The sequence below is a fragment of the Pinus tabuliformis genome, chromosome 2_1 (genome assembly GCF_031772625.1).
Source record: "Pinus tabuliformis cultivar Carrire ecotype Pingquan chromosome 2_1, CPIR1, whole genome shotgun sequence".
NCBI lineage: Eukaryota > Viridiplantae > Streptophyta > Pinopsida > Pinales > Pinaceae > Pinus > Pinus tabuliformis.
Genome location: NC_142299.1, coordinates 816,306,612 through 816,324,017, shown reverse-complemented (window position 1 = coordinate 816,324,017; position 17,406 = coordinate 816,306,612). Strand labels below are relative to the sequence as shown.

Here is a 17,406-nt window from a genome sequence, read left to right as displayed (position 1 = left end):
GTTTTAGGCTATTATGAGTTTAACTCACTTTTTCCACCCCCAATTAAAATGTAAGCCTAAGGTAGCTCAAATGGATTTGAGATAGAATCAAGAGCTATATAAAGCATTAGGTAACGTGACCATTCCTTGTTTTGATGGGTCATCAAAGTTCTCAGCCAGATCATGGGTCCAAAAGTTGGATACCTACCTTCAATTGCATCAAATGACCGAGTCAAATCCATTAAGTTGACAAAGCTACACCAAGATGGAGATGTCCATAAGTGGTGGTATAATGGCTTAATGACCATGTTTCATGGAAGCATCACCTCATACATTGCATTTAATTATAGGACCATAGAGAGATTTGACAGGAACGATCCAGAGCTTCATTTTAGAGATTTGTTCCAGCTCAAACAGATAGGTAGTCCTGAGGCCTATATTTCAAACTTTCAAATACTAGTGGTTATGAGCACTAATTTATCAAAGGATAGATTCGTGATGTTATTTTTAGAGGGATTATATGAGCCTCTATGTGGTTGGGTCAAAGGATTTGAAACTGCCACCCTTCGTTCTGTAGTTAATAGAGTCAAGGACATGTAGGATGTTATTCCTAAAAGAAAATGCCAACCTATACGTCCCTTCCCAAAAAGAGAAACTATGTAAAACGTTTTCAATAGGAGGGCACCAAAAAAACAATGATGGAAGAAGAGACCTTGAATGATGTAAGAAACAAAAAGCTTTGCTTCAGCTGTAAGGAGCCTTGGTCACCAAATCACATATGTGCAGGAAAGTATAAGGTGGGAAAGGCCCACTATATTGAGGCATACTCTAAGAGTGACTATGATGATGAAGATGAGGAGACAATGCAAGAGAAAGTATAGGGACAAATACCTTAGATAATAGGGGTTGAGACATCACAGGTTGAGGCAAGGCCCTATTATTTTTTCCTTGTGAGGATTCCCTAGGTATCATACTTTCAGAGTTAGATCGGTTCTAACAGGGCATAAGGTAACGATATTGATTGGTGGTGGGGTGTCCCAGGACTTCATATATGCAACCACGTTTTATCAAAGAGAGATTCCTATAGCATAGTTCCATGGCTTTGTGGTATCCATCAAATGGATTATATTAGATACATCCCTAAGTTGCAGCTAGCCATGTGGAACTACATAGTGGTTGATGATTTCTTTATGATGGACGTGCCAAACACCAATTTGGTGTTAGGATTTCAGTGGATCTATTACATTGGGAAGTATACTACCGATTAGCAAAACATGGAGATGGATTTTAAAGATCCAATGGAGGGCAGAAATGTAGTTTTGAGGGACATGCATCAATATCCACTGAAGGTAGTATTATATAGTAACATGGAGGCAGTGCTACAGTGGGGTGACATTGAGTAGGAAATAGAATGCTTCCTTATAGAAAACAGATAACTAGATTATATGAGACAACATCTAGATAATATTCAGGCATTGCTCTTTAAACACCAAAAAAACATTTACAATATTCCTCCAAGCAGACCACCTTATAGAGGCTTTGAGAATGTTATAAAGTTGCAGGAAGGAGTGTAAGTTGTCATTACCAACCCTTACCAGCATCCCAAGGTCTAAAAAGATGAAATTGAAAAGGCCATTAAGGAGTTGTTGAGTTTGGGTCACATCCATCCTAGTTCTAGTCTTTTGCTTCCTCAGTGGTGATGACTAATTAGAAGGATGGTGCCTTGTGGATGTGCATTGCTATCAAGCTCTTAAAAAGTGAAAAATCAAGAACCAATATTCTATCCCCAAGATAAACAATCCAATTAATGAGTTGAGGGAAGCCAAATATTTTTCAAAGATTTATCTTTGTTCAAGCTACCATCAGATACAAGTTTCAGAATAGGACATCCCCAAGAAATATCTTTATGTGCCACTATGGTCACTACAAGTTCCTGGTTATTCCATTTGGGCTAACGAATTCCCCTGCAACCTTTAGTCATGCATGAACCATGTGTTCAATAAAAAGTTGTATAAGTACTTACTAGTTTTCTTTAATGATATACTGGTCTACAACAAGACTTAGGAGGATCACCTCTTGCACTTGTTAGAGGTATTGGGGATACTGGAAGAATAGCAAGTGTATGGAAAATATTCCAAATATGAATTCGGCATGAAAACAATTATCTACTTGAGGCTTGTTACTGGGAATGATGGGGTTTAGGTTCATCAGGAAGAGATTTGGGCAATCATTAAATGAACTAAATAGAAAAATTTCACTAAATCTAAGAGCTTTCTTAGCCTTTGCACATACTATAGATTTATTTGTTATGTGGTTCATGAAATTGACAACACCTCTTACAAACCTCACCAAAAGGGGGGTTTTTAGTTTGACTGATAAAGCACGAGAAAAATTTGAGAAGATTAATTAGGTGATGAATTTGTGCCTTGTGCTTGCACTAACATATTTCACCTATCCCTTCATTCTATAGTGTGACACTTCAGGGACTAGAATAGGAGAATTTTCTTATGAAATATCACCACCCCATAATTTGAGAGCTGCAAACTCAAATATTATGAGCAACATTACTAAATTTATGACAAGGACTTGTTGCACATAATGCATGAATTAGCCAAATTCTTATAGCATCTTGTGGGGAATAAGTTCAAAGTAAAAACATATCTTAATAGCTTGATATTCCTCATGGAGAAGAAGCAACTGAGTGACAGTGAACAGAAGTGGATCAGCAAATTACAAGCCTTATGACTTCAAGATCGAGTATGTCAAGGGGGGAAAAAATGTAGTATAAAATGTCATCTTGAGGATGCCATCAACTTTCTCACTCATGGAGAAAACATATGACTGAAAATTAGTTCTTTTTGTAGAATATTCCAAAAAAAATTACTTGTGAGGTTCTTGAGGGGTTGATAAAGGATGACAGATACTAGGTTGTGGATGACATCATCTACTATAAATATTGGATCTCTCTAGTGCTATAATCACAACTGAAGGAAGAAATTATGCAGGAAACTCATAGCTCACATTTGGCAGGACACCCAAGGTATTTGAAAACCTATAGGAAAATGAGGGGGATAATCACTTGTAAGGGCATCAAGATGGATGCGTGAAGGTTTGTGAAACAATGCAACATATTCCAGCAAAAATAAGATAAATAGACCCATTTGGTGGGGTCGTTTTAGCCTTTCCCCATCCTTAACAAGAAGTGGAAGAGAATCTCCATGAACTTTATCATTAGGCTACCTATGGTATAGGGTAAATACAGCATATATGTAGTGGTGGACTGATTGAGGAAGTTAACACATGTATTTCCATGCCATCTAAATCAGTAGCACACATGGTCGAGATGTACTCTAGGGAGGTCTTTTGCTTGCATGGGTTTCCAAAGATCATCATGAGTGATAGAGACAATATATTTATGGGTGGATTCTGATAGGATTTATTTAGACCTATGGGGACTGACTTCACATGGAGCATAATTTTCCATTCATAAACCAATAAGAAAACTGATATAGTCAATAAGTAGCCAGAGGGTTATCTCAGGAACTATGTATCTAGCCAACATAAGACATGGGTAAAGTGGTTACATCTAGCGGAGCACTATTAAAACAACAATTTCCACATGTCTAATTGTATGACACACTTCAAAGCACTATACATATATGATGCCTCAAAATTTTTAAATCGTATATTTTGGGATCGTCATGCCCCTTTGGCTAAATACTAGATTCAAGAGAACTAGGATATCTTATGAGTCCTCAAGGACAACATGCAGATGGATCAAAACTAGAAAAAGGTATTTGTTGACATGCTCAGGTAGAGCACAACTTTGAAGTGGGAGACATTATATATCTTCATATCCAACCCCACAGGAAATCATCAGTCAAGACAAAAGAGGAAGAAAAATTGAAACCAAGATTCTACAAACCATATAGAATCATGAGACAAGTTAGAAACGTTGACCATATAAAATTCACATTGTATTCCATGTTTTGTACTTTGAGAAATCATGGTGAAGCATGTATTTAAATACACTGAACTCCCACCATTGGATGAGGAAGGAGAACTAATGTTGGTCTCGTAGGAGATTTTAGAGACCATGGAGTGGAAGTTAAGGAACCAAATAATAAAGAAGTACCTAGTAAAGTGTAAATATCTACCTATTGGGGATGCCAAATGGGAGGGTGAACAAGTGCTCATACATCTAGAGTTGAAGTTGCTTGAGGGCAAGAAGGCTCGAGTAGAGAGGATAGTAATGTCCCCAACTTCTTAAGAGAAATATGCCAGATTCTGCTAGCCTAGTAAGTTCCTGTGGGGTAAGGAGGCGAAAGGATTTTGATAAGGGAACATGATTCACCTATGAAAACATTATAAATTCCTAATGGGTGAAAAGGGGGACATATCCTAGGCTAATTAAAAGTAATTTTCATTCCATAAGTGTTAAATTTCGTAATGTGACTTAATAAAATTGAAAAAGTAAAATGGTGTCAAAAGTGACCACCTAATTATTAAAGTATAAAAATATGGAGTCTCTCCTCATTCTATCACTTGTGTTTTGAGAAAATGAGACCTTGAAGAATTTTTGGAGAGAATCTTAGTGTTTTGCCACCATTTCTAGCTTCAGGTGTTGAAACTATACACCCTAGTTGGTTTAGAGAGTGGAATCACTTAGATTTCACCATTGCGCTATCAAGAAGAAGAATACCTTTAGGAAATAAGGTGGTAATAAGGTGTTGTTGGTTTATTTCATATCCTACTACTTGGCTTGCCTTCATACGTATTTGTAGGTTAAGTTATTGAAAGAAGATGACCAAATCACAAGATTTTCTTAAGGACCAAGCCACTGTCAAAGACCCTGGTAAATTTTCTTGAAGAAAGGGACTCAATCTCCTTGCAAAAAGGGTAGTGAGTTCATTCATTGGTAGATGGATGAGTTTCACTTCTCAAGGTTTGAATTATTCATTGTGTAGAGGTGATAAGTTCTCTCACTAACTTTGTTTAATGAGTTCTTAAAGTTTGGTTATCTTCCTTTCTTGGAGGAGGACGAGTTCAATGTGTGATGAAGCTAAACTATTCTTACCATCTTAGATAGAGTCCTTAGTGCTGAAGAGAAGGAACACATTTCCCTTGTGCATTTAGGATTTTTGGTACAAGTTTCATATTATGGGAGTAAGCTTAAATAGAGAACAACATCACTCACACTTTTTGGTTGTGTGGTACAAGTATGAATACACACAAAAATATCAGTTGGCATTTTGAGTTGGGTATCAAGTAGAAGGTTCAAATCTAAAGTAATATAGAGGTTGAGTCATTGTGTAGAGGTTGTGTGTATTGACTCCTATAGCTCCTTACCCAAACTATAATATTAATAATCATTCTCTTGTTGGAACATGCCATTGAATATCAACATTATCACTTCCTATCTCTACATTCGTTATGTATGCTTGTTCCATATTTAATTATAAGGTTTTTGTAATGAGATTTATGCTCATATAAGCTTGTATCATCATGTTATATATGTTTATGAGTTTAATAAAATCCACTCAAGTCATTTGAAGCATTCTCGTGACATTTGATAACCACTATGCATACTACTTGAGTTACATAAATGAGAAAATATACCTACAATACATTGCTTGGAAACTATTTATAGAAATCTCAAGTAAGCGAGATTGTATAAAATCATAATTTTTTTGTGTTTTTTTCAAGAAATCTAGGAAGGGAATAAGAACAACTTTCCCAACAAGATTGAGACATCACACTCCCCAAGAAGAAAAATTATTTTTAAATTGTTCTAGAACTCTTTCTCGGGCTTTTGATGAGTGTGATTTTAGACATTGTAATTCCTAAATATCTAACTTCATTCCATAGTTATACCTGATGAAATCCCATGATTCTTTCTATATTTCATTGTTGTCTTCATGAAATATTCCACACACACACACACACATATATTTCCTTTAATTTGTTTATCCTCTTGATGCCTTAAGAAAGGTGTTCAATACTTGTTTGAATCTTTTAGAAATTATTTAGGAGGCTCCCCCCAACAAGAGTGTATCATCAACAAATTAGGAGTGGTTGATGCCTTTTATACCTCTCACAAATATGATTCTCACAAGGATTCCACATATGCATTCATATTATGATATGTGGTCAAGATAACCTTCTATGATAATATATAAATATAGCAATTGGGGCATCCTTGACGAAGGCATTGATTGGCTACGAAAAATCCATCCACCCTTGTATTTGTTGGAGGCGTAGTCCATGGTGCTTTAAAACACAGAGAAAACCATTGAATAAAATTAGCATCAAAATCAATTATTTTCATTACTTTAAATAGAAATTCATAGCTTATTGTGTCAAAAGAATTCAACATATCAAGTTTGATAATCATGCCTTTGTCCACCCTATTTTGGCTAGAGTTGATTTTCATTTGAACCAAGATGATATTTTTAGATATTTTTCTTTGATGTACAAATCCTCCTTGATTTTATTGTATCATTTTAGGTTGAAGAAGCTTAAGCCTTGTGGTTCAAATCTTCAAAATCACTTTGTAAGAAATATTACATACAAAAATGGGTTGAAATGTTAAGAAGGATGGAGGATTTAGATATTTTGGAATCCAAGATAAAGAAATATGAATTCATTCCCCCCAACCATATAGTTTTTCTCTAAAGTATTGCCCACCATTCTAAAAATAAATAAATAAATTATTTACCTCCAAAAATGGATGGTAGAAATGAGTAGAAAATTTGTCTGGTCTCGGTGCTTTGTCAAGATCAAAGGAGAAGATAGCCTTACAAATTTGAACTTTAGTGGGTTCTCTAATTAGAGCTTAATTTTCTTCTTGAGAGATAGAATCTGGAATGTGTTCCATTATTGAAAGTTTTGAATCAAGGATACCTAGACAGATCGAACTATACAAATCACTGAAGTGACAGATTGCCTCCTCTTTGAGTTGTGCAAAGTCAGATACTTTAGATCCCCTTGCAACTATCTCTTTGATGTTATTTCTCCAAACTCTACATTCAGCTTTCGTGTCCGAAAATTTGGTGTTCATGTTCCTCATCATTAACCATATCCTTTGGGATTTTAATTGTCGATTATCTTCTTCCTCTTTAAGAACTTTGTGGTATGCAACAAATTCCTCCCTTCCTTCCTTTAGAAGAGTGTTTTCAACACCTTTTTCTCCATCTTGAATTCTCAAGTTTCAACATTTATTTCATGAGCTTGTAGTTCTAGATGGCTTTCTAATTGTTGATCCCAAGCCCATGATTTTAGATAATTCTTCAGATGCTTGATATTGTGCTCCTAAATTGTGACCAAACATCCCATAACCTACTTTCTCCAAGCTGATATCACCAATTCACTGATGGATGGCAAGTTTTCCCATTTTGGGCAATATCAAAAGGGAAGGGGTCAATGGTCAATGTATTCTATTATTTCCAAAGTTATTGGCCTTTGATATGAACTATTCTAGGGGAGAATCTTGGCGGTGGAAAAAATATTTCTGGAAAGGAATGAATAAGATATTAAATATCTATCTAATAAAGCTACAATATGTCCTCGTCTAGTCCTTTTATTGCTCCAAACAAATATGTTAGAGTATGGTTTTATGTCTAATAGATTTAATTTTTGGATGAGATCATTTAGATGTTGTTGAAACTAATCTCGGGCCTGAGAACGCCCTTTCTTATCGCACTGATGTAAAGATGTATTAAATACTCCCCCCAATATGCAATCTAATCCATAAGTGGAATCCCTAAGAGCCAACAATGAATTCTAACACTCATATCTTCTATGAATTGAATGGGAATTAAATGTTAATAACATATCATACCCTATTTCAGGGAATATGAAAAAATATTGTCGCCAACCATTCAGTGGTTGAACAATGATGCAATAAATTGAGATAGGGCTGAGCCCAAAAAGTGGTTATTCCACTAGAAGGTCCTCTTACACGAACAAACATGAACCCCTTTACTTACCAAATATTTTGATGATTCATTTCCTTTCCAAATTTTTGGTCTCTTGGAGACGAATAACTAAGGGCTTTTATTTGTTAATCAAATACTTTACTTCCTCCATCCTTTTAATTGACCCCCATCCCCTACAATTTCAGGAGAGGACCTTCATTATTTACTAGTGGTATGAGTAGCTCCTTCTCGAGGGGTTCAATTTCCTCTTCTAGTGCTCCTATACACTTTAAGTTTTGGATCTAGTATTTCTTGTGTGCCCATTTCCTTATCCATTTCTATTTTTTCCAATCCTACCTCTCTGTTGGTTCTTCAGTGAGCCTCCCTTTTTACTCTTCCTAGTTCCTTCTCCTTCTATGTGTCTGACCTCTCATCAACTAAACCGAGGATTCCATGTCACAATTTGGCAATTTTAGCGGAAGGAAATTCTTCCTCATATTTAGAGAAATCCATATTTTGTTGCGCTAGGGTTGAATCAATTTCAAATGAAGGAATGCTATCATCTTTTTTCTCTTGTCTTACCATGCTCCAAAGTTTTAATCTTTTTCTTGCTCCATGGGAATGTCTTTTCGAATTTCTATTTCTTCCATTACTAATTTAATGCCTCAAATTTGTTGTTTTTCTCATTTTAACCTTTGTTGGTTCCTCCACTTCTTGGCTTGGCTCATTTAGAGGGAGTAGGTTCATTCCCTTTTCTCCCATTCTCATCTGGTAACTTTAGCAGTTTATTCTATTGCTTGACAAGACGTCTTCTTCTTTTTATTTTTTGCCATTGGTTTCCCTCCTCTCCTTTGGTTTTCTGTTCCTCTACCTTTTTCTTGCAGCTTCTTGAGAAGTGAACATATTCATGGGACACTTTACATTTGAAAGGGATATGATGGTAGTCTACCTCTTGGATATGAGACCAATTATCTAAATTGAGGGTTAAGGATATCAAAATCAAATTATCTAGATCTACCTCCACGTGTATCCTAGAGCAAGAGAAGAGCCCCTCTTGTGGCTTGGCATAATTATATTTACGAAGGGAATTGCCAATATTTCTAAAAGTGGATTCATTCCAGCAATATAAAGGTAGAGAATGAAGTTTCACCCACATCAAAATTGCAAATGAAATGTCCCTTTTAGGGTTAAATTATGGACTCTAACAATCTAGACATAACCCTTGGCCCCGTGAAATAAGTACTACTTCTAAACATCAAATCCCAATCTTCTTTTTTCTCTTTGAAAAATGTAAAAAACTGACATAACCTTTCGATCTCATGAAATAAGGCTTACTTCTTAAGATACAAGTTCCAATCTGTTTTTTTGCTTTAAAGAAAATAAAAAACCCTTTCTTTCCTATAGCCTTAAGAAATAAAAACATTGATCATGAGTTTCTAATTTTTTCCCACCCAAAATCTTGATCGCTGGTTTCCAATTATTTTCCACCCATAACTAAACATGTCACTCAAAGCACCAGATTCCCATGAATTAGCTGACCAAGCCACGCTCTATCAGTTACAAGCCTCGAGATGTTGACTATGGCGCTCGACCTTTGAAATTTACTCAAGTTTCTTCAGGAAATGAGAGGGATTTTCCTTTCGAAGCCTTGACCCATTTGCTACTACAGAATTGAACGCTACTATATTTGAAGCGTGAGGAAGGGGAAGAGGCGGAGAGCCTCCCGATCTTGCCATCAAGCGGCTAAAAATTCGTTGAAGCTCTTGAAACCTTGAAGTTGTAGATCTCCCAGATAATGATGATAGAGTATGAATTCTTGTGTTATCATCTCGACTTTAATGCATTTCCAACAATTTGATTAAGAAAATGTTAGTAATTATTGATTATTTAAATAGTAAATTTTGAGAAGTGTATATGTTGATGAATTAGTTTGAAGTAATATTTAAACATTAATTTTATTCTTAATTTCTTTACCAATTTGTTTTTGGTTAGTCTTTTTAAAATATTATAAATTGTTTGTAAAATGTATAATCAAATTATATCCCTTTTGTTGTGAGGATATTTATTTTTAAATAATTGTAATTAGATAACAATATTAATTATCATTTTCCTCTGTTATAAATGTTAAATTAGTTAATAAAATGTGATGGATAAATAAAATTTATTACCATTTTTATAGTATATATTTTAAATAAATTATAAAAATTAAATTAGTTAAAAATATGAAATTAATTGATAAAAAGATGATTGAGAAATAATATTAGGTTTTATTTTTCTTAAATGTAATTGTGTTTTAAGAAATAAAAAGGATGTATTAAAGATTAATAACTAGAATATTAAGATAATTGATAAAAAGTTCAAGATAGATGAATTGACATGTGTATACATATATATAAACTAATTTTGTAGGGCAGTGTAGTATTTGCCATTGCCATTTAAATGGATGTTATATTTTTAGAAAAGTTTCAAATTGATATATGAAGTAGAAAAATTACTTCTTCTACTAAGGGATAAGGATTTGCATAAATTTTTGGTGGGTAGTTATAAGTACTAAATTTGCACATTTACACTTTTACTCCTATGTATAATGGTAATAAGTTATTTAGCTAAGTATGAGCTTTTTCAAGTATTCTAATTTTAGACAACTAAAAATAATTCCATAAATATTTATAAATCATAACATAAATATTGCAACGACATCAAAAAATTATGACAAATAAATTTGAGAAAATTATCCACATGACATAAAACTGCAACAAAACTTTCAAAGTTATGGTACAATCAAAGTTTAAGTAATAATTTTTTTAATAATATTGAAAAATAAATATTAGTTTTTCAAAACTAAACATTATTATTGATTAATGCTAAACTAATAATAATAAAAAATACAATTTCCTTTTTATTTTTATAATCTTATTTAAAAAATATACATATAACTTCTATATTCTTATAAATATTGATAAATATTTACAATAACTATTATTTGAGTGAAAATATGATATTGATTATGTGAAAAACATTAAATTCATTAATTCCAAAACATTTATTTTTAAAAAACATTGAAATACCAACCATTATGGGATCGAGTATGACTTCGTTCACTTTCACTATTCAGCGTTTTTTAACTTGTAATGATGCAAAGTTAATTAAAATACCGAACTGAAAAATTTCATGCCGACTTAAAACTATAAGATAAGATTCTTTAAGAAAATTGAGATAATGCCAATATGGTAGCATTAAAAAAATTGTTATTTATTAGTTCGATTATTTCGTCTGTTTCAAACGGCTGAATCTTATTTACCTTTACATAAGAGTACAAAATTGTCATATTATTAAATTGGTATGCTTCATCATCTGGTGGGTGAATCTAATATTAAAAAATGAATTCTGACTTTTTAGATTTTCAGGTATTTAAATTTGGTGAAAAATTTTAAAGTGAAATTTTGATTTGTGTTATTTAAAGTAGTTTTTTGATTGTTATATAGATTTAGTACCCTGGAAAATTTTTAGGGTATTTCAATTACACAAGATTACTTATCAAACTTGTGAATTGAATAAATTCCTGCCTAATTTTAAAGAAATTTAATCAGAAAAATACAGCGTAACCAAAAAATAGCACTAAAAGCAACTCTTTAAAAAATTCGAAACTTCTTTACATCTTCGCGGTGCTGGTTGAGTGCTACTGTGTTCTGTAGAAAGTATTTCAAAATTTCTCTTTTAAATGATATCGCTTCGTTGCACAGGAGAAATATATTAATGGTGTAATGGTCAATTATACAGCATGTGGCCAACAAAAATAACAGTCTACGACATTTTTCTCTTTCAAGATTAACCCAAATTTAGGGTACAATATTTAAGTAAGTACGTATGTAAGATTGAAATTTCAGAAAATATCCCGTGCAAGAATTGACATCCAAATTTTATCTCAATCGCATATTGATGTTAAGAAAACTATAAGTAATCCAATAGAGCGCACACTAGTATTAGGGTTTACGAGTAGAAATTGGTTTTCTGTTATGAAGAATCTGAAAAACAAGACATCAAGAGTGTTAAGGTTTCAACACTGCGAACCCAAATTCTTCATTCGTGCAATGCTGATGTCAGATCTAGTACTGATTCCACGGAAACTGTATGCCAGAAGAACTTTGCAGTTCAGTCATGTGTCGGACTAGTTGAAACCCTACCCGCCGGAGATGAATATAGCAATTTCCTATAACAATATATACTATTATTTGGTGCTTACTTTCAACAGATGGTACTGCTCGATCGCCACTGCTGTATCTCTGGGCTCCTATGGGGTGGACCAGCAGCAGCTTCTTTCAGGAAGAATGGTTTAAATGAATGAATGCCAATAGATTCCGAGAATAGGTTACACCGTTGGAAAAACGACGGATGCATGGGTGCATCCATCGCTTGATTCAGGAATGTTCATCGCGTAAGGACTCGTGCTGTTCTGTCTGCAGTTGGCACGACGATGGGCAATGTCATTAGATTTGTAATTTAGAAATAGAGATAATTTGGATAATCTGCAAAATTACCCCAAAATTGAGCTCAGTATTACCTCTCTTTCCGCTTCTCCAGGAAAAGTTGCAGTGATTGTTTTCTTGTCATTTGCAATCTTACAGTATTTTCTATAGTTAGTCGAAAGAAATAAAACCAACGAAATTAATGGAAAATATGTTTTGTTACAATTTTTTTTTGGAAAATAGAGATGGCAAATCGATTTTAAGCATCAAAATTTTAGAAGTTGGAATGGGTGATGAGATTTATTTTCATATTGCTTATATTTTTCCACCCTATGAGCAATGAATGAAGCCATATAAATAATTCACACACTAACATTCCCCACAATTTTTTAATTGATCAAACAAATTTGATAATTACAACTAACCTGATAACAAATATTTAGCCTTTCTCAACTCACTCAAAATAATTCAAAATAGAAAAACACAACAAAATTAAATTTACCCAAAATATAACTTAACTAAACTTGACTGAACTAACCGACTCTCTAAATTTAAACAACTCTCTATACCCAAATAATTAGCTATCGTTAACAAAATTGTTTTTAATTGTTAATTCTACCAGCATTGGGCTTGCAACACATTTGCTGCTGGGCCGCAGCTCCTGTAAGTGTCTTTGCTGGTACAACTGCCTGGGCGACGAATGCACTGGCTGAAGCTCCAGATGTAGTCGTAATTGTAGGCGTAGAAGTTGCCTTACGACTCGAAATTGCAGTGGTGGCCAACATCATTATGGCTTCAGCCTGCCCATGAAAAGACTCGGTCAATCTAAAAAGCCTAGTCGCAACAAACAAATGAAAGTGCTGGGCTTGAAGCTCATACCTTGTGCGCAGGAACATCAAAAACGCTGACCGCGCCGTTGTAGAAGATCGTCAACGGGGCAGTCGTTGACTTGCCTGCTGTTGCTGTTGCAGAGGTCGGCCTTCATTAAAATGCAAGTCAGAGAAATAATCAAGATATAGTTCCTTATTCTCGTGATAATTTTTATAAATAACTCGAAAACAGTACTAGTTGGAGATTAATATACCTGGAAATGGTACCATTTGTCTGGACTGATGCGATAGAAAGGAAAGGCAATCGTTGTGACTGCAAACTACCCGGTGGTGCGGTATTCTGAGTATATTTGCAAGCCTGGGTCTTGTGGTTTGCAGCAGAAGAAATGGTTTTTTGAGGAAATAATCTCATTAATGCCGGTGTGCAGGAATCCATGAGAACCTGAGTTTGAGGTTCTCCATTGTATGACCCATTTCTTGCTTCACCTCTATACGAAAGCACTTGGCGCATCATTTGGGGTTTTATCCAAGACCGATTGTTCCCGCAGACTGTGCCTACCAGACGTTATAGTTTAAAGTGCCAACGTTGTCTAGGATTTAAGCATTTCAAGAACAACACGAACATATTTTCGCAAGACTTCACTTGGTCTTCAGCTGATCCATATCAGCGTTGTTTAATCAATTAACAAACACGGAGCCAAACTAGGGTATGCCAAAGCTATGAACACAGACTAAATAATATTTGTACTTTAGTATTGCATCTAAACCGTTAGAAACTGTAATTACTTCACCATGTAATAGTTAGTTAAATTTTGGAGAGTCGATTAATTCATCTAAACCGTTAGAAACTGTAATTACTTCAGCATGTAATAGTTAGTTAAATTTTTGGAGAGTCAATTAATTAAATTATAATTTGGAAAAAATTTAATTTAAAGTGTGTGGGTTTGTGAAGCTATTTTAGGGACATGTTTAAAAAGGTTTAAATATTTGGATTTATTGTAATAATCAAGTTTGTGTGATCAATAAAGAAGAGCAACAACTCATATGGTTTGTAGTTTGTGTGAGTTAATTTTTGTGTTTCTCTAAACATATTTTAACAAAACTTCATTTTGGGTTAAGCTATTTTAAGCTCATGTCTAAAAATATTTAAATACCGACGATTCATTGTAATAATCAAATTTGTATAATCAATAAATAACAACAATAACCTCTATAATTTGTATTTGTTTTTCAAAACATATTTTCACAAGATTTCGCTTGGTTTACAGCTAATCCATATCAATCTAGCTTAATCAATTAGCAAACTAGGGTATGCAAAGCTATGAACAAATGATGGACTATACAGTATATGTGCTTCAGTATTGGATCTAAACAACAAAAAAGCATCTTTTGCCATAAATATTTTCAATTACAACGAGGAGATTCAAGATCAATCTCAGATGAGAACTTATGAAACAACCTACCTCTTTCCCTATCGTTGTTGAGTTGATCCGCAGGAAGAGATTCAGGGGCAAGGTTAATACTGGATCCCTTAGTATCGATACCCATGCAGTCCATAGCTGTTCGGTACATGTCCCTTGAAACACAGATCTGACTATTGAATAATTCAGGATGAATTCAAATGATAAACTTCTGCAGTCTACTTCTTTTAAGACGTTCGAAATATAAAGGGTGGGAAGGCGAGCACGTATAGGGTACAGCTACCTCAAATAGCGGAAGCATGTACAGACAACTGTATAATTGCCCTTTTCGCAATATTAAAGGCAAGTCCATTTCACCGAGTCACTTGTGAACTAAAATTGAAGGAATGAGATGGGGACGGTTGCTATTTATTTTTCATATTCGAAACGAGGAATCCAAATGTCAAGCATCTCTGATAGAACTGATTATTTAATTATAGAATCCTTTCGATGTTTTCCGATTATTTATCAAAGGCCTGAGTGGTTAACACAATTTCCGGGACGCATAATTAAAACAAACGACCGTAAATATTTATTCTAAATTTTGTCGCTTCGCTGTTTTTTATTTAGTGGGTTCGTTATTTTTTATTTAGTGGTTTTTAGTGTGATTTTTTGGAAATTTTTTATGTCGATTTTTTCAGTTTAATTTCTTTGAAATCTGGCGAATATTCATTGAATTACAAGTTTGATGGGTAACCCCTACACAATAAAAGTGTTTTAGGGAGTTTTCAGGGTGTTGAATCCATATATATAGTCAAAAAACTAGTTTAAATAACACAAATCATGATTTTACCAAGATTTCACTTCAAATTTTTCCACTCGATTCTAGCACCTGAAACTCCAAAGAGTCCCATTAAAGACAACTTCATTTTCTATATCGTACATTTTATAGGTATATTTTTTAGTCAAATTTATTTAAAATTAATAAAAAATTGTAATATTAAGTGTATTTTTTTAAGCCAGATTTATTTAGAATTTTGAATTTGACAAAAATTTATGGGAATCAGAAATATGAGTTATGAATTTTTAATGATCCAAATAAACATTTCACAATGTGTAATTTATTTGTACAATTAAATATACAATTTGTTATTGCATAAACACACTTTAAAACCAAAAAATCACAATTCTACTTGAAAATCGTTTCACCTGATTTCAACCAAAAATAACAAAAATATAATAAAATTGATTGTCCCATAAGAACTGATTATTTATTAAGGGCCTGATCAATGCTTTAAACTTTTCCGTATAAGAATCCAACACCAATTTTGACTTTCACTTGGATGAACTGATTATTTATTAAAAGCGTGATCAATGTTTAACACTATTCCATATAAAACGTTAATTCCAATTATTGACTAACATTTCCGTATAAAAATCCAACACCAATTATTGACTTTCACATAGACGATTCCATTATTTATTAAAACCGTGATCAATGTTTAACACTATTCCATATGAAACGCTAATTCCAATTATTGACTAACATTTCCGTACAAAAATCCAACACCAATTATTGACTTTCACTGAGATGAACTGATTATTTATTAAAAGGCTGATCATTGTTAAACGCTAATACCAATTATTGACTTTTTGTTGAGATATTTTAAAATGTTTCAGCTCCCCACTTTTTTCAAAAAGAAAAATCTTCATAGATTTATATTAAGAAAATATAAAGATTATAAGATATGGTAAGCGACACACACCTTGCTGACATATTAGTGCATATAGATCAAAATTGACAGTCATAGGATCTCCGAAAAGATCAGAACAAAATCAAAAGCTGTACAAATCATAGGATCCCCAAAGAGATCAGAACAAAAACTCAAAAGTTGTACAGATCAAAAGCTAGGACAGCTACTATCATAGACAAATATGAAGAAAGGGACCAGAGTGCAAAGCATGTGAACCAGATAATGAAAGACAACGATCACATTCCCGGGATGACGAAGTCCTGAATAAGATAGGAAAATTCATCGACTGAAACCTTCAAAGACCAAGAACCCGGCTCCATTGCAAGACCTTTCTTGGAGAGAAGGTCAGCATGTTCATTTCTGGAACGAGGAATATGTTGAATTGAGCGTTGTTCCATAATGCTCCAGAAGTGCCTGATTCTATTTAACCATCCGAACAGATGAGGGCAGCTAATGAGGCATGCACCATTGACATGATCTATCAATGATTTTGAATCGCCATAAATTGAAATGCATTGGATGTCCAAAAAAACACAAAAAGCAAGCAGGCTTGTAAGGGCCCTAGCCTTGGCCATGCTGTTTGAGCCATGCCCACCATTCCAGGATAGGAAGAATTGTTGCGTGTCATTCATGACGATGTGGACCCCACATCCACAGATGTTATTTTTGCTCAGCTCCATCGAAGAAAGCACAGGGAGCCTCGAAGGAAAAGTCATACGGGTTATTTTCACAGACTTTTTTCATCCTGACTTTTTCCAAAGGAATCATGTCATGAAAGGCCAAAATGCGCTGCAAAGTTGACTTAAGGGGCTCCTTTGAATCTTGGAAGATTTTAGCATTCCTCCACTTCCATAAGCACGAGCAAGTAATAATAAACAAGGATCTCCAGCAGTGCTTTTGCTCGCTCCACCATTGGAAAGCTACCTGAACTGAAGCAAAAACAGTGTGAGGGAAACCATAAAATAGAGAAAGTTCATACAAGATCTGAAGAGTCGAGTCGCATTGGAAGAACATATGGATGTTAGACTCCTCCGCAGCTTGGCACATAGTGCATCTGCTCG

At 34.2% G+C, this 17,406-nt stretch overlaps 1 protein-coding gene across 1 annotated transcript; it reads right to left on the bottom strand.

The window, feature by feature from the left end:
* Positions 1-16,581: 16,581 nt before the first annotated feature.
* LOC149203125 (uncharacterized) lies at positions 16,582-17,061 on the bottom strand. Its single transcript, XM_089401770.1, has one exon. The coding sequence runs from the start codon at positions 17,059-17,061 to the stop codon at positions 16,582-16,584; it is 480 nt and encodes a 159-aa protein (XP_089257896.1).
* Positions 17,062-17,406: the final 345 nt, after the last annotated feature.

Coding starts and splice junctions, on each gene's coding strand:
- LOC149203125 (XM_089401770.1), bottom strand. CDS start 17,061: ATGACTTTTCCTTCGAGGCTCCCTGTGCTTTCTTCGATGGAGCTGAGC.